At 46.4% G+C, this 23,131-nt stretch overlaps 1 protein-coding gene across 3 annotated transcripts in view; it reads left to right on the top strand.

Annotated features, from left to right (window-relative positions):
- The window catches only part of TERT (telomerase reverse transcriptase), a 138,230-nt gene extending 115,558 nt beyond the window's left edge, over positions 1 to 22,672 (top strand). For all 3 annotated transcript variants that reach the window (XM_084621794.1, XM_084621795.1, XM_084621793.1), the window contains one exon: positions 22,190 to 22,672. In XM_084621794.1, coding sequence (XP_084477920.1) covers positions 22,190 to 22,293 — 104 coding nt within the window. In that variant the 3' untranslated portion in view covers positions 22,294 to 22,672. The remainder of the gene's footprint in view (positions 1 to 22,189) is intronic.
- The last annotated feature ends 459 nt before the right edge of the window (positions 22,673 to 23,131 follow it).

The following is a 23,131-nucleotide window of genomic DNA, read 5'->3' as shown; positions in this document are numbered from 1 at the left end:
TTGTCATAATTATAAAGGGAAGGGTAACCACCTTTCTGTATACAGTGCTATAAAATCCCTCCTGGCCAGAGGCAAAATCCTTTCACCTGTAAAGGGTTAAGAAGCTAAGATAACCTTGGTGGCACCTGACCCAAAATGACCAATGAGGGGACAAGATACTTTCAAATCTGGAGCGGAGGGGAACAAAGGGTTCGGTCTGTCTGTGTGATGCTTTTGCCAGAAACAGATCAGAAATGCAAGCCTTCCAACTCCTGTTAAGTTAGTAAGTAATCTAGCTAGAAATGCGTTAGATTTCCTTTTGTTTAATGGCTGGTAAAATAAGCTGTGCTGGATGGAATGTATATTCCTGTTTTTGTGTCTTTTTGTAACTTAAGGTTTTGCCTAGAGGAATTCTCTATGTTTTGAATCTGATTACCCTGTAAGGTATTTACCATCCTGATTTTACACAGGTGATTCTTTTACCTTTTCTTTAATTAAAATTCTTCTTTTAAGAACCTGATTGATTTTTCATTGTTCTTAAGATCCAAGGGTTTGAGTCTGTGTTCACCTGTACAAATTGGTAAGGATCCTTATCAAGGCTTCCCCAGGAAAGGGGGTGTAGGGCTTTGGGGGGATATTTTGGGGGAAGACGTCTCCAAGTGGGCTCTTTCCCTGTTCTTTGTTTAAAACGCTTGGTTGTGGCAGCAAAGACAAAGTAAAGTTAGTACCTTGAGGAAGTTTTTAACCTAAGCTGGTAAGAATAAGCTTAGGGGGTCTTTAATGCAGGTCCCCACATCTGTACCCTAAAGTTCAGAGTGGGGAAGGAACCTGGACAATGTTGCAAAACAGTCTGTATAGAAGTTAATTTGAATGTTAATGTTTGTTTAACTGTTGCATTTTGATTAATGAGAAAACTCTCTTTAAGAACAGAATGTGGCAAACAGAGTATGTTTCATACTGAGAGGAAAGTGCATAAGGGTTGCCTGTTACTCCAGAGAGTGGAAGAATTTGCTTGTGTAAACATACATTTATTATATCTTTCCAGAAAGCAAGCCTCATTCTCACAGGTGTAGCGTTAATATTAGGGCATTGCCAATGGGCCTCTCAATTATAGGTCACTGGTTTTGAATCCTGCTCAGCTCAGCAGGGATTAAAAGTTGTTCCCATCCAATGAATGTTTGGCAGCTCCTATATGAGATGAGTTTCGGGAGTCTGACATCAAACTCACTACCATTCTTTGCAGTAGGTTGTAAGTTCTTCTGGTCAGGGACCATATCTTGGGTCTTATCTGAACACAAAAGCAGTGTCATTTTGACTATACTGGTAGAGTTAAAGCAGCACATCCTAGTGTGGATGCTGGTATAAATGTGCTTACACCTATATAGCTATTCCTGTGTGTGAAAGGAGATTAAGCTTTATTGGTTAGGGACTATTTAGAAAAGCTGGATGTGCACAAGTCCATGGGGCCGGACGAGTTGCATCCGAGAGTGCTAAAGGAACTGGCGGCTGTGATTGCAGAGCCATTGGCCATTATCTTTGAAAACTCGTGGTGAACGGGGGAAGTGCCGGATGACTGGAAAAAGGCTAATGTAGTACCCATCTTTAAAAAAGGGAAGGAGGAGGATCCTGGGAACTACAGGCCAGTCAGCCTCACTTCAGTCCCCGGAAAAATCATGGAGCAGGTCCTCAAAGAATCAATCCTGAAGCACTTAGAGGAGAGGAAAGTGAAAGTTTACGGATGATACTAAACTGGGAGGAGTGGTAGATACGCTGGAGGGCAGGGATAGGATACAGAGGGACCTAGACAAATTGGAGGATTGGGCCAAAAGAAATCTGATGAGGTTCAATAAGGATAAGTGCAGGGTCCTGCACTTAGGACGGAAGAACCCAATGCACAGCTACAGACTAGGGACCGAACGGCTAGGCAGCAGTTCTGCGGAAAAGGACCTAGGGGTGACAGTGGACGAGAAGCTGGATATGAGTCAGCAGTGTGCCCTTGTTGCCAAGAAGGCCAATGGCATTTTGGGATGTATAAGTAGGGGCATAGCGAGCAGATCGAGGGACGTGATCGTCCCCCTCTATTCGACATTGGTGAGGCCTCATCTGGAGTACTGTGTCCAGTTTTGGGCCCCACACTACAAGAAGGATGTGGATAAATTGGAGAGAGTCCAGCGAAGGGCAACAAAAATGATTAGGGGTCTGGAACACATGACTTATGAGGAGAGGCTGAGGGAACTGGGATTGTTTAGTCTGCAGAAGAGAAGAATGAGGGGGGATTTGATAGCTGCTTTCAACTACCTGAGAGGTGGTTCCAGAGAGGATGGTTCTAGACTATTCTCAGTGGTAGAAGAGGACAGGACAAGGAGTAATGGTCTCAAGTTACAGTGGGGGAGGTTTAGGTTGGATATTAGGAAAAACTTTTTCACTAGGAGGGCGGTGAAACACTGGAATGCATTGCCTAGGGATGGGTGGAATCTCCTTCCTTAGAAGTTTTTAAAGTCAGGCTTGAGAAAGCCCTGGCTGGGATGATTTAATTGGGGATTGGTCCTGCTTTTGAGCAGGGGGTTGGACTAGATGACCTCCTGAGGTCCCTTCCAACCCTGGTATTCTATGATTCTATGATAAGGCACCTTTTTTACTGGTATAAATGAGTCCACTGAGGGCTTTGTACTAGGATAGCTCTATGGGCAAAAACTTCAAATCCCTAAGTAACATAGTGTGGCAGTTCACAGTCAACGGAAACAGTCCTGTCCCCTACATCACTTCCAGAGGGACCAAGCCTAGGTCCACAATCCAATGAGGAACTGATATCTCCAGCATCAAGAGAACAGTTCCAGACCAAACAGGAAGCAGATGAAAGCCTCCAGAGAGCTTGGACGGCAGCACGGAGCAACCGACCACCTCTCAGCTCTTCTAATCGATCCAGGTTTGTTGTAGAAAGAGGACTTTTATACAAGGAAACTCTTTCTGGTGGACACCAGGAAGACTGGCATCCTCAGAGACAGTTGGTAGTGCCAACGAAGTACCGGGCCAAGCTCTTGAGCTTAGCCCCCACGATCATCCTAGTGGCCGTGCTGGGGCGAACAGGACCAAAGACCATTTGGGGAGGTCATTCCACTGGGAGGGAATGGGCAAGGATGTTTCTACCTATGTCCGGTCTTGTGAGGTATGCCAAAGAGTGGGAAAACCCCAAGACCAGGTCAAAGCCCCTCTCCAGCCACTCCCCATCATTGAAGTTCCATATCAGCGAGTAGCTGTGGATATTCTGGGTCCTTTTCCGAAAAAGACACCCAGAAGAAAGCAGTACATACTGACTTTCATGGATTTTGCCACCCAATGGCCGGAAGCAGTAGCTCTAAGCAACACCAGGGCTAAAAGTGTGTGCCAGGCACTAGCAGACATTTTTGCCAGGGTAGGTTGGCCCTCCAACATCCTCACAGATGCAGGAACTAATTTCCTGACAGGAACTATGGAAAACCTTTGGGAAGCTCATGGGGTAAATCACTTGGTTGCCACTCCTTACCACCGTCAAACAAATGGCCTGGTGGAGAAGTTTAATGGAACTTTGGGGGCCATGGTACATAAATTCGTAAACGAGCACTCCAATGATTGGGACCTAGTGTTGCAGCAGTTGCTCTTTGCCTACACAGCTGTACCACATCCTAGTTTAGGGTTTTCACCATTTGAAGTTGTATATGGCCACGAGGGTAAGGGGCCATTACAATTGGTGAAGCAGCAATGGGAGGGATTTACACCTTCTGCAGGAACTAACATTCTGGACTTTGTAACCAACCTACAAAACACCCTCCAAACCTCTGTAGCCCTTGTGAAAGAAAACCTGCAGAATGCTCAAAAAGAGCAAAAAGCCTGGTATGATAAACATGCCAGAGAGCGTTCCTTCGAAGTAGGGGACCAGGTCATGGTCTTAAAGGCTCTCCAGGCCCCATAAAATGGAAGTGTCATGGGAAGGGCCATTCACGGTCCAGGAGTGCCTGGGAGCTGTTAATTATCTCATAGCATTCCCCACCTCCAACCAAAAGCCTAAGGTATACAATTAAAGGTTTGTCAGTTTACAGCCCAGGGAGGAGATGGTGCTGAGTGGCCTGATGGTGTCTACTATGAAGGGAAAAGTGCTGGTGGCATGGAAGAGGTGAACCTCTCCATGACCCTTGGGCGTATGCAGCGACAGCAGATCCAGGAGCTGTGCACTAGCTACGTGCCAACATTCTCAAGCACTCCAGGACTGACTGAACGGGCATACCACTCCATTGACACAGGTAATGCTCACCCAATTAAAGTCCAACCTTACTGGGTGTCTCCTCAAGCTAAAACTGCTGTAGAACTGGAGATCCTGGATATGTTACAGATGGGTGTAATCCGCCTCTCTGGCAGTGCATAGGCATCTCCAGTGGTTCTAGTTCCCAAACCAGATGGGGAGATAAGTTTTTGCGTGGACTACCGTAAGCTAAATGCTGTAACTCGCCCAGACAACTATCCAATGCCAGATGAACTATTAGAGAAACTGGGGCGGGCCCAGTTCATCTCTACCTTGGACTTAACCAAGGGGTACTGGCAGGTACCGCTAGATGAATCCGCCAAGGAAAGGTCAGCCTTCCACACACATGTCGGGCTGTATGAATTTAATGTACTCCCTTTCGGACTGCAGAATGCACCCGCCACCTTCCAAAGACTTGTAGATGGTCTCCTAGCAGGATTAGGAGAATATGCAGTCGCCTACCGTGACGATGTGGCCATATTTTCGGATTCCTGGGCAGAACACCTGGAACATCTACAAAAAGTCTTTGAGCGCATAAGGGAGGCAGGACTAACTGTTAAGGCTAAGAAGTGTCAAATAGGCCTAAACAGAGTGACTTACCTTGGACACCAGGTGGGTCAAGGAACTATCAACCCCCTACAGGCCGAAGTGGATTCTATCCAAAGGTGGCCTGTCCCAAAGTCAAAGAAACAGGTTCAATCTTTCTTAGGCTTGGCCGGTTATGTGGACGTTTCGTACCACAGTACAGCCAAATCACCGCCCCACTGACAGACCTAACCAAAAAGAAGCAGCCAAATGCCGTTCAGTGGACCGAAGAATGTCAGAAGGCCTTTAACCAGTTTAAAGCGACACTCATGTCTCACCCTGAACTAAGGGCCTCAGACTTTGACCCGTTCCTAGTAACCACAGATGCGTCCGAGCGTGGTGTGGGAGCAGTTTTAATGCAGGAAGGACCAGATCAAGAATTCCACCCTGTAGTTTTTCTCAGCAAGAAGCTGTCTGAGAGGGAAAGCAACTGGTCAGTCAGTGAAAGAATGTCACGCCATTGTCTACGCTCTGGAAAAGCTACGCCCATGTGTTTGGGGATGGCGTTTCCACCTGCAAACTGACCATGCTGCGCTACGGTGGCTTCATACCACCACGGGAAATAACAAAAAACTTCTTCAGTGGAGTTTAGCTCTCCAAGATTTTGATTTCGACATCCAACACATCTCAGGAGCTTCTAACAAAGTGGCTGATGCACTCTCCTGTGAAAGTTTCCCAGAATCAACTGGTTAAAATCGTCCGTGAGATGTGGAAAATATTATTAGTCTTCGTATACTTGGTAGTATATTTAGAGGTGCATGTGTCTTATTAACTCTGTTTTTTCCTAGAGCTCCAGGAAGAAATCCCAGCCAGCGTTTCACCCTATCTATGATTTGCGGGGCGTGTCATAAATATAAAGGGAAGGGTAAACACCTTTAAAATCCCTCCTGGCCAGAGGAAAAACCCTTTCACCTGTAAAGGGTTAAGAAGCTAGGATAACCTCACTGGCACCTGACCAAAATGACCAATGAGGAGACAAGATACTTTCAAAAGCTGGGGGGAGGGAGAAACAAAGCCTCTCTCTCTGTCTGTGTGATGCTTTTGCCGGGGACAGAACAGGAATGGAGTCTTAGAACTTAGTAAGTAATCTAGCTAGATTATGCGTTAGATTCTGATTTCTTTAAATGGCAGAGAAAATAAGCTGTGCTGAATGGAATGGATATTCCTGTTTTTGTGTCTTTTTGTAACTTAAGGTTTTGCCGAGAGGGATTCTCTATGTTTTGAATCTAATTACCCTGTAAGATATTTACCATCCTGATTTTACACAGGTGATTCTTTTTACTTTTTCTTCTATTAAAATTCTTCTTTTAAGAAACTGAATGCTTTTTCATTGTTCTTAAGATCCAAGGGTTTGGTTCTGTGTTCACCTATGCAAATTGGTGAGGATTTTTATCAAACCTTCCCCAGAAAAGGGGGGGTAACGTTTGGGAGGATTTGGGGGAAAGACGTTTCCAAACAGACTCTTTCCAAATTATATCATAGAATCCATAGAATATCAGGGTTGGAAGGGACCTCAAGAGGTCATCTAGTCCAACTCCCTCCTCAAAGCAGGACCAATCCCCAATTTTTGCCCTATATCCCTAAATGGCCCCCTCAAGGATTGAACTCACAACCCTGGGTTTAGCAGGCCAAAGCTCAAACCACTGAGCTATCCCTCCGCCCATTAGACATTTGGTGGTGGCAGTGATAAGTCCAAGGGCAAAAGGTAAAATAGTTTGTACCTTGGGGAAGTTTTCACCTAAGATGGTAAAAGTATGCTTAGGAGGTTTTCATGCAGGTCCCCACATCTGTACCCTAGAGTTCAGAGTGGGGAAGGAAACTTGACAACTGCTTTAAAAACTCTCCTTCCAGTTCCCTCAAAAAGGCCCCCAGGTGAAAGGAGCTGAGCTAAGGGTGAAGCTAGAAAAAGGGGACCAGGGGGAAGTGGCCCAGGAAATCAAAGCAGCTCCATGGGTGAAGAGGAAGCCACCAAGAGTTGCTACCATTAGGGTCCCTGGGCTGGAACCTGGAGTAGAGAGTGGGCCCGGGTTCCCCCCTGTGCTCTACAGAGACTCCCTTGAGAAGGGAAGCAGGCTTTGGTCCAGGCAGGAGGCTGAACTGCACCTACTAAGCTCAAAGGAGCATCAGAGACTGTGGGGTATTCCCCCTCCCCATCTCCCATTCTGGTCTATGATTAAAGTAGCTCGGTAGGCTGTGACCCTTAAGAAAGGGAGGTCACATTGAGAGCCCAAAAGTGCGAGACCCACCAATACAGGCTTGGAGCTTTGTCACAACAGTTAAACTGGTTAAACTGGTACAAAATCTGTGTGTCTGTGAACCAGGCCTAACTATATGTATGAACAATTCCTAGCACAGTAGGGACTGGTGAGCTGATCTTGATAGGGTCCTCCAGAAAGAACTTCTGCAGAGGGGCAAAAATCATCTTACTCACTAAACATTTGTGAGAGCTGACAACATTATAATTGCATCACACACACAGAGAGAGAGGGCAAGGAGAATTCAAAAGCCAGATGACAAACAAAAAATATGATTAAATCTTTTTATAAAAAAAATCTTATGACTTTGAGGAGGGCTGACTCATGATTTTTGGACTTCTCGGGTTGGCAATATTGCCTTCTCTGTTTTTGTTTTTAATCATAATTTAAAAGTGAAACTAAAAGTAAATTGCCAAAAAACCCAAATTAATGATTAAATTAAAGTTCTGTTCTGAAATGTGACTCTTTTTTTAAAAAAAATAGTGTTCCACATTCATTGTCCCTCAATGAATTCTATATCAAGTTTGCTCAGTTCATGTGTTTGAGGAATGAGTAAATTCTATTCCACAATAACATGAGCAGTAAAACCTGTTTTTACGGGTATGTATGTTCTCTGGTTTTGATGTTTTTTTCTAAAGAGTTGTCTATCTTGCAAATGTACCAAATGGAGTCTGAATGTCAAGCTGTGTTTTCTGGTTACTGCATCATCACCAGAAAGTGTTATTTTCCCAGAGGAATTTGTGTGTGTAGTTAAGGTGCAATTAAGGTGTGTAAATCTGAATGCCTTGAGGTAAGTTTTATGTGATAAGAATTTAGGCTATGTCTACATATGACTACAGGTGTGAATTGCAGAATGCACCAAAGTATTGTTCTCTAACTGTCCATATGAACACTGCTGGTGTGAATGAAAAGGTACGTAGTAAACGTTCTTCTTCGAGTGATTGCTCATGTGTATGCCACAATAGGTGTGCATGCTCACCACGTGCACCGGTACTGGAAGTTTTTCCCCTAGCAGTACCCGTAGGGGGGAGTGCCGCCCTGTGGTGCCTGCCTGGTGGAGTATAAGGCGGGCTGCGCTCCCCCCACCCTCAGTTCCTTCTTGCCCCCAGTGAAGGTGTGTTGGAACTGCTCAGCTCCAGCTTTGCTGTAGCTCGTCCCCAGAACTCATCGTTTGTTCAGTAATACCTATAGTTAATTAGCTAATTCAGTTAGTTTAGTTAGTCATTGAGCCTGGGCTGGGGCATGCTTTAAGTCGTGCGGCTATTGTAGGTGCTCTATGCCAAGGAGCAACCTGCACGCAGATTGTCTGCGCTGCTTGGGAGAAGCCCATATCAGCAAAAGGTGCAAGATCTGCAAGGCTTTCAAGCCCTGGACTAAAAAAGAAAGGGACATTAGGCTCCAGCCTATCCTGATGGAGTTGGCGCTGGCCCCAAACCCGGCACGCCACTCCAAACTGGTACCTGGCACCGCAGTGTTGTTACATGAGACCCTCCAGAACCATCGTGCAGTCGGCACTGCTCCCCATCCCTGGGGCACGCCAAGAGGACCGGGAAGACTCCCTCTTCACAACGGCACTGAGGGACGTCTGGGGCAGAGGCTAGGCCCATGTCGGGTAGTCCTCGATCCTCATTGGGCCCTAGGCCTCCAACTCATGTTGAGTGGAGTAGCCCGGCCCCTTCGGAGCCAGTCTCTCCGGATGTCCGGATGCCATCTATGACCAAAGCCCTCCAGGCAGCCAGGGACGTCATGTCCATGCCAGTGCCCAGAGCTACGCCGATGTGGGCCACACACTCATGATCCAAGCCGCCGCTGAGATCATCGCAGTCGCCACTGGCCCGGTACTGGTGTCGGTCGAGGGAACATTCCCGACACCGCTCACAACCCAGTGACCATTCAGGGCTCAGTCCATGTGGATCGCCCTCGACACCAGCCAGATTGTCTGGATGCATGCTGTCCAACCGGGACTCCCGGCACCGCTTGTCTTTGCAAAGCGAATATCGACAGGACCATGGCGGATGTCACCAACTGTCCTCATCTCGCAGGAGATACCGCCTTCGGTTATGGCATGATCGTTGACGCCGTTCCTGCTCGGACTCCCATTCCAAGTCTCCGCCAAGGCACTGTAGTCCCGGGCATCAATCACCAGCGCCTCGCCAACGCGGATCCGCCCATCGAGGTCGTTCGTAGAGCAGCTACTACTGTCAGCGCCGCTCCTCCGCATCAGGATTGTGGTCCCGTGGCTGACATAGGTCCCAGCACCGCCAATACTCCCGGTCCAGAGGCAGCAGCTGATCATACACCAGCCTGGACTCCCCTCGCAGGCGCCCATCTACAGGCCAAGCTAGCCAGCGCAAATGGCCGACCCCGTTGGTGCCGCAGCAAGCGCAGTGGCACCAAACATCCTGGCTAGTCCAGTGGTACCAGTGAGCACCGTGGCCTCCAGCGCAGCCCCCCATGGTGGCTCGCTCGGTGGCCGGGGCCTCGGAAGCACCGTCGGCGTCCATCTTTAGACTGCCAGAAAAAAGGTCGGTGGGACCTGTGTCCTCAGTACCGTGCCCGGAGTCCGACCAGGTGGTGGATCCTCTGGTGCCGGACAATACCCAAAGCACTGTACCGGCTTCGCCCCGTCCGGAGGAGCTGATTGTGGCCCTACCCCCCTCTATACCGCAGGAGGACTACCAGGTTCACCAAGCCCTCCTAAAAAGTGTGGCAGTGAGCTTCCACTCCCAGGCTGAGGAGATGGAAGGGCCCACAGACTCCCTGTTCAATGTGCTTTCCTCTTCAGCACCGGGGAGGGTGGCCTTGCCGCTCCATGAAGGGGTGGCAAGAATTTCAACTGCCCTGTGGCAAAACACCAGCCTCGTTGGCTCCCATCTCTAAAAAGGCGGAGCGCAAGTACTTGGTACGCACGAAGGAACACGAGTATCTGTATACCCACCTGGCGCCCAACTCCTTGGTGGTCGAGTCGGTCAACCAAAGGGAGCGGCAGGGGCAACCAGCCCCGACCCCCAAGAACAAAGACACTTGGAGGCTGGATACTTTCTGGAGAAAAGTTTATTCGTCATCAAGCTTCCAGCTACTAGTAGCAAACCATCAGGCTCTCCTGGGTCACTCCGAGTTTAACCTCTGGGAATCCCTCCCCAAGTTTGAGGACTCCCTCCAGGAGCGCAGTAAGAAGGAGTTTGAGATGCTCGTGGAGGAAGGAATGGCGGCCGCAAGGGCATCCCTGTAGGCCGCTTTGGATGCAGCAGACATGGCTGCATGGTCCATGGCCACAGTGGTGTCCATGAGACAGTCGTCATGGCTTCTGCTCTCTGGGCTCTCCAGCAAGGCACAGCTGTCAGTGCAGGATCTCCCTTTCAACGGGAAGGCTCTGTTTGCTGAGGAAACAGACACAAGGCTGCATGGCATGAAAGACTCCCGCACAACCCTCTAGGCCTTGGGCCTCTATGTCCCTCCTCCGGCAAAACCCAAGTTCAAGCCTCAGCAGGCTCCAGCCCAGGCCACCCTCCCAAAGTACGAGGCCACCCACAAAAAGCAGTGGGGCTATAGAAAGAGCCTGCAACGGCAATCCCGGTCAGCCCCCCAGCCTGGGTCTTCTAAGGGAAAGCAGGCAGGCAAAAGGCGCTTTTGACGGGACGCTCGGGGGTACCCTGCCAATTCTCAGCAGGGACCTACCCCCAATAAAGCACCTTTTCTCCAATCGGTTGTGTGCTTTCCTCCCAGAATGGTCCACGAGGCTCACCTCGGACCGATGGGTCCTCAACACCATCTCCTGAGGTTACACCCTTCAGTTTACCTCCTCCCCGCCCAACCACCCTCCACCGCCATCCCTTCCAGGGGACCCCTCTCACAAGGCCCTGCTCAAGCAGGAGATGGGGCAGCTCCTCTACCTAGAAGCTATAGAGGTGGTGCCCAAGGAGTTCCTGGGCAGGGGGTATTACTCCTGGTATTTCCTTATCCCAAAGCGGGGCTCAGGCCCATCATGGATCTGTGAGGCCTGAACCACTACATGGTAAAACTCAAGTTCCGCATGGTTTCCCTGGCCTCCATCATCCCCTCCATGGATCCCAGGGACTGGTACGCTGCCCTCGATCTACAGGACGCGTACTTCCACATCCACATATTCGAGGGGCACAGACACTTCCTCTGTTTCATAGTGGGACAGTAACTACTAATTAACGGTCCTACCGTTTGGTCTGTCCACCGCCCCCAGGGTATTTACAAAGTGTATGGCAGCGGTAGCGGCCTACCTCAGACGCCAGGGGGTCCAGATATTCCCATATCTGGATGACTGGCTAGTCAAAGGCACCTCCTGGTTGCAGGTGAGGGATCATGTGGCACGCCTGCTGTCCACATGTACTGCCCTGGGCCTGTTGACAAACAATACCAAGTCCATGTTAGTCCAGGTCCAACGCACAGAGTTTATTGGGGCGCTACTGGATGCGACGTCGGCCAGGGCCTCTCTCCCACCAGACAGGTTCAAGACCCTGAAAGGGCTCATCGATGTGGTCACAAGGTTTCCGGTGATGACAGCCAGGATTTGCCTGCAACTGCTGGGTCACATGTCTGCGTGCACATATGTGATCCGTCACACCAGACTCAGAATGAGGCCCCTCCAGCTCTGTCTGGCCTCGCAGTTCTCCCTGGCCACGGACAGAATGGACAAAAAGTCCTCACCATGGTGAACTCAGTGATCACCTCCCTGCGGTGGTAGTCAGTCCCAAACAACATGCTCCAAGGGGTCCCGTTCAGGGACAGGGCCCTGTCATTGGAACTGGTGTCCGACGCGTCGGACCTGGATTGTGCGGCCCATGTGGGGAACTTTCAAACCCCAGGCCTGTGGTCTCTACAAGACCTACCCCTTCATATAAATGTCAAGGAACTCAGGGCGATGCGACTGGTGTGTATGGCCTTCTGCTTGCACCTGGAGGGCAAGGTAGTCAGGGTTGTCACAGACAACACAGCCGCGATGTTCTGTATCAAGCGGCAAGGTGGGGCCTGATCCTCTGCCCTCTACCACGAAGCCCTCAGTCTGTGGGACTTCTGTATAGACCACAACATCTACCTAAAAGCCTTCCACCTGCCAGGCGCCCGGCATGTGAGGGCGGATCACTTGAGCAGGGATTTTTCCTCTCAGCACGAGTGGTCTCTACACCCAGAAGTGGCTCACCAGCTCTTCCAAAGGTGGGGTACTCCCCAGGTAGACCTATTTGCAACCCGGCAGAACCGACAATGCCCCCGGTTCTGCTCCTGGGGGGGTAGGGAAGGGCGCTATCTCCGATGCCTTTCCCCTGTCGTGGTCTGGCCAGCTCTTCTACACCATTCCCCCATTCCCTCTGATCAGTAGGGCCCTGGAGAAAATAAAGACGGACAAAGCCAGGGTCATCCTAGTTACTCCGGTGTGGCCCCAGCAGCACTGGTACAGGACCCTCTCAGGGCTGGCGGTAGCCACTCCACCCGGACCTGCTCTCTCAGGACCAGGGTCACCTCCTCCATCCCAACCTAGCAACGCTTCACCTCACAGCGTGGCTGCTCAGTGGCTAAGTGGCGAGGAAAGGACGTGCTCGGAACAGGTTCAGCACGTCCTCCTCAAAAGTAGACAGCCCTCAATTCACCGCTCCTATGTGGTGAAGTGGTCTCGGTTTTCAAGGTGGGCAGCAGGCCAGGGTGTTTCCCTCACGGCCACCCTGATCCAGCTTATCCTTGATTACCTCCTCTACCTGAGGGTTTAGGGACTGGCACCCTCATCAGTCAGGGTGCACTTGGCGGCTATATTGGCTTTCATCCCCTGGTGCAAGGGCACACAGTGTTTTCCCATGCTGTGACCAACTAGTTCCTTAAGGATTTGGACCATCTCTACCCATATTCCAAGCCCCTGGTTCCACAGGGGGACCTAAACTTTGTGCTGGCTCATCTCACGGGGCCCCGTTTGAACCACTGGCCACGTGTTCCTGGTCTCACCTCTCATGGAAGGTGGCCTTCCTGGTAGCTATCACGTTGGCTGGGCGGGTCTCGGAGCTCAGGGCCCTAACCTCCGAACTGCCATGTACAGTTTTTCATAAGGACAAGGTCCAGCTGCGCCCACACCCCGCATTCTTCCCGAAGGTGGTTTCCGCCTACCACATGGGTCAGGACGCTTTTCTGCCAGTCCTCTGACCCAAGCCTCACACGACTAGTGAGGAACGCCATCTCCACACACTCGATGTGAGCAAGCTCTGGCTTTCTACCTCAAGCGGACCAAGCCATTCAGAAAGTCTTTGCAATTGTTTGTCACCTCGGCTGAGCCGATTTCCACTCATCTGTTCCTGTTGTGAGCTGGCGGGGGTTCCCCCGCCACCCATTGTGAGGGTACACTTGACTCGGGTGCAGGCCTTGTCAGCTGCCTTCGTGGCCCATGTCCCCATCCAGGACATTTGTAGGGCCGCCACGTGGTCTTCAGTTCACACGTTCACCTCACACTATGCGATTGTCTCCCAGGCCAGGGATGTTGCCAGGTTCGGAGGGCGGTATTCTGTCCTGAGAACTTGTGAACTCCTACCCACCTCCAACAGATATAGCTTGGAATCACCTGTTGTGGAATACACACGAGCAATCACTCGAAGAAGAAAAGACAGTTACCTTTTCTGTAACTGGTATTCTTCGAGATGTGTTGCTCATGGCTATTCCACATCCCACCCTTCTTCCCCTCTTTCAGAGTTGTCTGGCAAGAAGGAACTGAGGGTGGGGGGAGCACAGCCCCCCTTCTGCCATGCCAGGCAGGCGCCGTGTGGGTACTGCTAGGGGAAAAACTTCCAGCACTGGTGCACATGGCGAGCATGCACACCTATTGTGGAATAGACGAGCAACACATCTCGAAGAACACCAGTTACGGAAAAGGTAACTGTCTTTTACTGTAGTCTTTCAAACAGTACTATGTTAATGTGAACTAAGTACCTTTTAGTTCATGCCAGAAGTGTCCACATAAGGCAGTTACAGCACAACACTTTGGGGCATTCTGTAATCATATTCATGTAATCTGCACTGCAGCACAGCATAGGTAAGCCTTTAGTTACTAATTCTGTGGATAATGCACAAGACAAAAAAAATTCATATTACTCTCTCTTGCTGCTATGGGCTCGGCAATGATAATAGGACTAAAATAAAAAAAAAATTGTTACTACTTTTAAATAAGCAACTGTGAAGTGGGATATCTATAGGAAGTACATCTCCCAGCAAGAAGGAGCCATATATAAATATAGTCAGTTATCTGACTATTATTGTATTTCATACCCCACAAAGGCAGAGAAATTCAAAATTAGGCTTGTTACTCTGTTTTGAAAGGGACACTGTCAACCTGGGGGATAGTATAGATAGTATAGATATAATATCTAATTTTAGGAATAATTTCTCTCTCTAACACACTAGAAACCTCAAAGTGAGATTAGTTTTCCTGTCAGATATTTAACTCGAGTGTATATTTTAAAAAGACATCCAGATTTGTTTTAAAGTCTTCAAGACATACAGAATCCACCAGATCTGAAGGTAAGTTATTTCAATGGTTAATTACCATCACTATAAAAAAAAGTGTGCCTTATTTCTAGTCAGAATTTGTCTATTCTGAGAGAAGGAGGCTCCCAAGAGAAGGAGGCGGGTGGTGGTGGTCAGGGATTCTCTCCTCAGGGGGACTGAGTCATCTATCTGCTGCCCCAACCAGGAAAACCTGCTGCTTGCTAGGAGCTAAGATTCGCGATGTGACGGAGAGACTGCCGAGACTCATCAAGCCCTCAGATCGCTACCCCTTCCTGCTTCTTCACGTGAGCACCCATTATACTGCCAAGAATGACCTTGAGCGGATCACTGCGGACTACGTGGCTCTGGGAAGAAGGATAAAGGAGTTTGAGGTGCAAGTGGTGTTCTCGTCCATCCTCCCTGTGGAAGGAAAAGGCCTGGGTAGAGACCGTCGAATTGTGGAAGTCAAGGAATGGTTACGCAGGTGGTGTCGGAGAGAAGGCTTTGGATTCTTTGACCATGGGATGGTGTTCCAAGAAGGAGAAGTGCTAGGCAGAGACGGGCTCCACCTAACGAAGAGAGGGAAGAGCATCTTCGCAAGCAGGCTGGCTAACCTAGTGAGGAGGGCTTTAAACTAGGTTCACCGGGGGAAGGAGACCAAAGCCCTGAGGTAAGTGGGGAAGTGGGATACAGGGAGGAGGCACGAGCAGGAGCACGTGAGAGGGGAGGGCTCCTGCCTCATACTGAGAAAGAGGAATGATCAGCAGGTTACCTCAAGTGGCTATATACAAATGCACAAAGCCTGGGAAACAAGCAGGGAGAACTGGAAGTCCTGGCACAGTCAAGGAATTATGATGTGATTGGAATAACAGAGACTTGGTTGGATAACTCACATGACTGAAGTACTGTCATGGATGGATATAAGCTGTTCAGGAAGGACAGGCAGAGCAGAAAAGGTGGGGGAGATGCCCTATATGTAAGAGAGCAGTATAACTGCTCAGAGCTCTGGTATGAAACTGCAGAAAAACTTGAGAGTCTCTGGATTATGTTTAGAAGTGTGAGCAACAAGGGTGATGTCATGGTGTGAGTCTACTATAGACCACCAGATCAGGGGGATGAGGTGGATGAGGCTTTCTTCCAGCAACTCGCAGAAGTTACAAGATCGCAGGCCCTGGTTCTCATGGGAGACTTCAATCACCCTGATATCTGCTGGGAGAGCAAAACAGCGGTGCACAGGCAATCCAGGAAGTTTTTGGAAAATGTAGGGAACAATTTCCTGGTGCAAGTGCTGGAGGAACCAACTCGGGGCAGAGCTCTTCTTGACCTGCTGCTCACAAACCAGGAAGAATTAGTAGGGGAAGCAAAAGTGGATGGGAACCTGGGAGGCAGTGACCATGAAATGGTCGAGTTCAGGATCCTAACACAAGGAAGAAAGGAGAGCAGCAGAATACGGACCCTGGACTTCAGAAAAGCAGACTTTGACTCCCTCAGGGAACTGATGGGCAAGATCCCCTGAGAGAATAACATGAGGGGGAAAGGAGTCCAGGAGAGCTGGCTGTATTTTAAAGAATCCTTATTGAGGTTACAGGGACAAACCATCCCAACGTGTAGAAAGAATAGTAAGTATGGCAGGCGACCAGCTTGGCTTAACAGTGAAGTCCTTGCTGCTCTTAAATACAAAAAAGAAGATTACAAGAAGTGGAAGATTGGACAAATGACCGGGGATGAGTATAAAAATATTGCTCGGGCTTGCAGGAGTGAAATCAGGAAGGCCAAATCACACCTGGAGTTGCAGCTAGCAATAGATGTTAAGAGTAACAAGAAGGGTTTCTTCGGGTATGTTAGCAACAAGAAGAAAGTCAAGGAAAGTGTGGGCCCCTTACTGAACGAGGGAGGCAACCTAGTGACAGAGGATGTGGAAAAAGCGAATGTACTCAATGCTTTTTTTGCCTCTGTCTTCATGAACAAGGTCAGTGCCCAGACTACTGCACTGGGCAGCACAGCATGGGGAGAAGGTGACCAGCCCTCTTTGGAGAAAGAGGTGGTTCAGGACTATTTAGAAAAGCTGGATGAGCACAAGTCCAAGGGCCGGATGTATTGCATCCGAGCGTGCTTAAGGAGTTGGCGGATGTGATTGCAGAGCCATTGGCCATTATCTTTGAAAACTCATGGCGATTGGGGGAGGTCCCAGACGACTGGGAAAAGGCTAATGTAGTGCCCATCTTTAAAAAAGGGAAGAAGGAGAATCCTGGGAACTACAGGCCAGTCAGCCTCACCTCAGTCCCTGGAAAAATCATGGAGCAGGTCCTCAAGGAATCAATTCTGAAGCACTTAGAGGAGAGGAAAGTGATCAGGAACAGTCAGCATGGATTCACCAAGGGCAAGTCATGCCTGACTAATCTAATTGCCTTCTATGACGAGATAACTGGCTCTGTGGATGAAGGGAAAGCAGTGGACATGTTGTTCCTTGACTTTAGCAAAGCTTTTGACACGGTCTCCCACAGTATTCTTGCCAGCAAGTTAAAGAAGTATGGGCTGGATGAATGGACTATAAGGTGGATAGAAAGCTGGCTAGATTGTCGGGCTCAACGGGTAGTGATCAATGGCTCCATGTCTAGTTGGCAGCCGATATCAAGTGGAGTGCCCCAGGGGTCGGTCCTGGGGCTGGTTTTGTTCCATATCTTCATAACTGATCTGGAGGATGGTGTGTATTGCACCCTCAGCAAGTTTGCAGATGACACTAAACTGGGAGGAATGGTAGATACGCTGGAGGGTAGGAATAGGATACAGAGGGACCTAGACAAATTAGAGGATTGGGCCAAAAGAAATCTGATGAGGTTCAACAAGGACAAGTGCAGAGTCATGCACTTAGGACGGAAGAATCCAATGCACCGCTACAGACTAGGGACCGAATGGCTCGGCAGCAGTTCTGCAGAAAAGGACCTAGGGGTTACAGTGGACGAGAAGTTGGATATGAGTCAACGGTGTGCCCTTGTAGCCAAGAAGGCCAGTGGCATTTTGGGATGTATAAGTAGGGGCATTGCCAGCAGATCGAGGGACGTGATCGTTCCCCTCTATTCGACATTGGTGAGGCCTCATCTGGAGTACTATGTCCAGTTTTGGGCCCCATGCTACAAGAAGGATGTGGAAAAATTGGAAAGAGTCCAGCGGAGGGCAACAAAAATGATTAGGGGACTGAAACACATGACTTATGAGGAGAGGCTGAGGGAACTGGGGATGTTTAGTCTTCAGAAGAGAAGAATGAGGGGGGATTTGATAGCTGCTTTCAACTACCTGAAAGGGGGTTCCAAAGAGAATGGCTCTAGACTGTTCTCAGTGGTAGCAGATGACAGAACAAGGAGTAATGGTCTCACGTTGCAGTGGGGGAGATTTAGGTTGGATATTAGGAAAAACTTTTTCACTAGGAGGGTGATGAAACACTGGAATGCGTTACCTAGGGAGGTGGTGGAATCTCCTTCCCTAGAAGTTTTTAAGGTCACGCTTGAGAAAGTACTGGCTGGGATGATTTAGTTGGGGATTGGTCCTGCTTTGAGCAGGGGGTTGGACTAGATGACCTCCTGAGGTCCCTTCCAACCCTGATATTCTATGATTCTATGATTTTATTTTCAGCTTCCAGCCTTTTTACCTTATACCTTTTAGCTGGTAGATTAGAGAGCCCTGTGTCTTCTTCCCATCTTAGACTGCAATCAGGTCACTTCTAAAGCTTCTATGGTTAAACTAGATAGATGGAACTTCCTAAGTCTCTCACTGTAAGGCAGATTTTCCAGACTTCATATCACTTTTGTAGCTCTTCTAGAACCTATTCCAATGTATCAACATCCATTCTGGACACTCAAGCTGGACATAGTATTTTAGTAATAGTCTCATTAATGCTTTGTACAATGGTAATGCTACCTCCCAACTTATACTTATTCCTCTGGATTCTGTTCCCAAGGATCGCATTTACTATCTCAAGCCTTGTCTGCATGAGAAAAGTGTGCTGATTTCACTTACCAGTTTTTAAACCAGTTTGATTAAACTGGTGCAAACGCCTGAGTGAATGCTCTTATTTCAATCTGTGTGGTTTATTTCAGCTTAGTTTAAACAGATTTCTTATAGTCTTAAACTAAACAGAAATAGTTCTGGTTAAAACTGAAACAAGAATATCCACACAAGAGTTTGTATTAGTTTAATTAAATGAGTTAAAATCACAGCCTTAGTTAAACTTCTGTGACTTTCTCATGTACACAAGTCCTTAGCCACTTAATCTCACTGGGAGCTCATATTCAGTTTGTCATCACTCACTACCAATAAGTCTTTCAGAATCTCTGCTTTCCAAGATACAGTCCCTCATCTTGTGTGGCCTACATTATTTGTTCAAAGATTAATGCATTTGGGTTTATTAAAATGTATGTTTTTCAAATGACCCCACCATGCTACATGATTCAGATAGGGCTGTAGAACTGACCTGTCATTATTTATTACTCCATTAATTTAAAAATAGTAAATGGGACAACCTGGGTATGGGCCTGGAGTTCTGAAATCAGTCCTGAGACAGATAATGGAGCAGCTGATAGGGGACTCTATAAGTAAAGAATTATAAAGTGGGTTTATGGGAAACAGCCTGTCAAACTAACTCGATATATATTTTTCACGAGATTACAAGTTTGATAAAGGTAATAGCACTGAGGCAATATACTTAGACTTCTGTAAAGTATTTAACTTTGAACTACATGACAGTTTGATTAAAAACTAGAAAGGTGTAAAATTAACATGGCACATATTAAATGGATTAAAATCTGGCTAACTGATAGGTCTCAAAATGTAATTATAAATAGGGAATCCTCACTTAGTGTGTGTGTGGCTAGTGGGGTCCTGCAGAGATCAGTTCTTGGCCCTACACTATTTAACACTTTCATCAGTAATCTGGAAGAGAATATAAAATCATCACTGATAAAGTTTCCAGACTATACAAACACTGGGGGACTGGTAAATAATGAAGAGGACAGGTCACTGATTCAGAGCAATCTGGATCGCTTGGTAAGCTGGGCACAAGCAAGCAATATCGGCTTTAATATGGCTAAATGTAAGTGTATAAATCTAGGAACAAAGAACGTAGGACATATTTAAAAGATGGGAGTTCTATCCTGGGAAGCAGTGCTTCTTAAAAAGATTTGGGGGTCATGGTGGATAATCAGCTGAACATAAGTTCCCAGTGTGACGCTATGGTTTAAAGGGCTAATGAAATGCTTGGGATCATAAACAGGGGAGTCTCGAATATAAGTAAAGACATTATTTTACCTCTGTATCTGGCACTAGTATGCTGCTGGAATAATGTGTCCATTTCTGGTGTTCACAATTCAGGAAAGACGATAAATTGGAGGGATTTCAGAGAAGAGCCATGAGAATAATAAAAGGATTAGAAAACACCTTAGAGTGATAGACTTCAAGGAATTCAATCTATTTAACTTAACAAAGAGAAGAGGAAGGCCAAGGAGTTATTTGATCACAACCGATAAGTACCTATATGGGGAAGAAATATTTTATAATGGGCCCTTCAGCCTAGCAGGCAAAGGTATAACGAGATCCAGTGGCTTGAAATTGAATATGTCTAGACACATTAACTGAAAATAAGGAATACAGTGAGGGTAATTAACCACTAGAATAACTTACCAAGGGTCATGGTGCATTCTACATCACTGTCAATTTTTAAATCAAGATTGGATATTTTTTAAATATGCCTAGTACAAAAAGAATTATTTGCGGGGGAGCTCTATGGCATATGTTATACAGGAGGTCAGAGTAGATGATCACAGTGGTCCCTTCTGGCCTTGGAATTTATTAATCTAATGTATGTGTCATCTGTAAACTTTGCCATCAGTAATGTAAGATTTTTTGTCCAGATAGTTGATAAAGATATTTCAGTAGCACTGGATCAACAACTGATCCTTGCAGGACCCCACTTTAAATTCCCTATTTAATGACGATTTCACATACAGAATTACTCTTTTGAGATCAGTTACCAAGTTTTAATCCATTTAAATTTACTGCATTGATTTTATGTAGCGCTAATATTTTAATCAAAATGTTGTGTAGTACTACATCAAATGCCAGATAGAAGTCTAAGTATATATATCAACACAGATACTTTAGTTTGATAAACGCTTCTTTCCATAAAGTCATGTTGATAGACATTAATGGGGGGGATAGCTCAGTGGTTTGAGCATTGGCCTGCTAAACCCAGGGTTGTGAGTTCAATCCTTGAAGGGGCTATTTAGGGATCTGGGGAAAAAATTGGGGATTGGTCCTGCTTTGAACTAGATGACCTCCTGAGGTCCCTTCCAACCCTGATATTCTACGATTCTAATTATGTTATCATCCTTTCCATGATTTTCCCCTGGCTCAGTATCAAGAAAACTGACCTATAGTTGCCCATTTGCTATTTTTAAGTATTAGCACAAAACCAGTTTTTTCCCCAGTCTTCTGGAACTTTCCCAATATTTCAAAATTTGTTAAATGTCAATATCAATGGCTCTGAGAGATTTTCAGATAGTTTAAAGAAGAAGGGCAGAAAAACACCTTTTCAGTGCAAGTTATCCATTTAACCTGCAGAGTTAAACATATCTAATCTTAGTAGTTGCTGTTTAACATCCTACCTACACTTACCATTGGAAAAAATACTTCTTGTCTCTGTAAGATATAAATTCATCATCCATCTTCTTTCCAAATACAAAACAAATATTTGTGGAACACTTCTACCTTCCTGAATCACTATTGACAGCTTTACCATGTCTGTCTAGTAATAGACATAGGATTTAATTTGTTCCTGCTATATTTCAAACATTTCCTCATTTTGTCCTTACCCCTATTGACAGTAAACTGTTCATTGATACTTTCCCTTCCCTTATCAATTGTCTTCATTTCCAAACTGCTTATTGCATTATATAGTTTTCCTTCTTCTTTCCTAAGGGAGATAAGAACCTAGCTTATTTCCAGTGGGTTTCAACACCAGGGGTGAATTTCCAGGTAGCAGTATCTCTTCTTCCAAGGAAGCACAGCAGCAGAAACAGCTGTCTAGACCACAACATTCTTTAGGCACAATTTCATGGGGCAAGCTGCTCATACATACTAGGATGGCATTTGTGTGGGTCTCAGACTCCAGCCTGGGAAAATTTGCGTGCCAAACAACAACATTAGGGACAAAATAAAAAGCATAAGCAAATAAATTAGTAAAGGGAAAGATTCTAAAATAAAGCTTTTCAAGTTGACATTGTCTCTTTCACTTTCCCTGGTGTACCTAGTTATTCAATACATGGCCTTACAGGCTGAAATTCTGAGACACAGTGTAGGTAGTTTTCACAAGTGTGTGGAAGGAAAACTTCAAATTTATTTATTCAGTAATGTTTTCCCAAAGTAAAATGAATGAGAACAGCATTTCTTGCCAGTATCTTGTAGGTTTGCTGATAACTTTTCAATGTAATAACAGAAACATTTGTTTCCTGAAAATCAACTGTTAACTTTATTCTACCATATCAGCATTTTAGCAAATACTTTGATTGTTAATTTCTCTGAACAGTGATTTATTTTTGCAATGTCTTTGTAGGTGAATTGCAGCTATTCAAGAAAATCCCAAAGGCTACTATGCAGCTTCTGAAGACAGTGACAGAGCCAGCTCTTTGTAAAGACTTCAAAGCCATCATGGATTAATTGACCTAATCAGGTTATTTATAACCTTTATAGAATTAATAATAATTGCTGTGTTTTAAGAATTACTGACCAGTTTTTGTTTTGATATTTTGCAAATGATGTGCCCACAACAACTTTTTATGTCGGAAATTTTCTCCAGCTGTTTCTCAGCTGGCAGGGATTTAACAAGACAGGCAGAAGAATATATTACATTTGTTTGATATCTCTGTTACATATTTCCTGCCCACTTCTAATGACTGTATCCAATCACAGACTTTCTGATCATAGTGATTCCCATCTTCATGATGAAGATTACATTTATTTATAAGCTTTACTCATATGGCCACAGCTTTCTCCTCTGCATTAGTCCATCCTTTCTATAGAGCTCCTCTCTATCTCTTTGTATTTCATATTGCAGTAGTAATAATTAAACTGTTGGGTAATTACAAAATGTTTTTGTTTTTTCTGGTATCTAATTCTACTATAATCTGCAACGTTATGTTACTACTGCTGTGATCTTATGAATGGACGTGTGCATTATGATATCTTGTCCTAAAATGAACATTACATGTCCAGCTACACAGAGCAAGTGTATTTGATTGGTAAGATGTCCCGTAAAGAAATATCAGTCTCATACCTAGGAGAGTACTATAAATGTAGGCCAAAATTTTCAAATTGAGACCATGATCATGTTTTGGTACTTAAGCTCTTTGGGGCAGGGACCATCTTTTTGTTTGTGTTTGTACTTTGCTTAGTACAATGGGTCCTGGCTGATGACTGGGTCTTAGACATGATGGTGATACAAATAATAAAGAAGTGGTCTGATTTTTTCAGTGGTGCTGAGCACCTGCTGAAATAA

Source organism: Lepidochelys olivacea, assembly GCF_965140295.1.
Source record: "Lepidochelys olivacea isolate rLepOli2 genome assembly, chromosome: 2".
In the NCBI taxonomy this organism is placed as follows: domain Eukaryota; kingdom Metazoa; phylum Chordata; order Testudines; family Cheloniidae; genus Lepidochelys; species Lepidochelys olivacea.
Note: the sequence above shows the minus strand (reverse complement) of the source record. Positions and strands in the feature narration are given on the sequence as shown.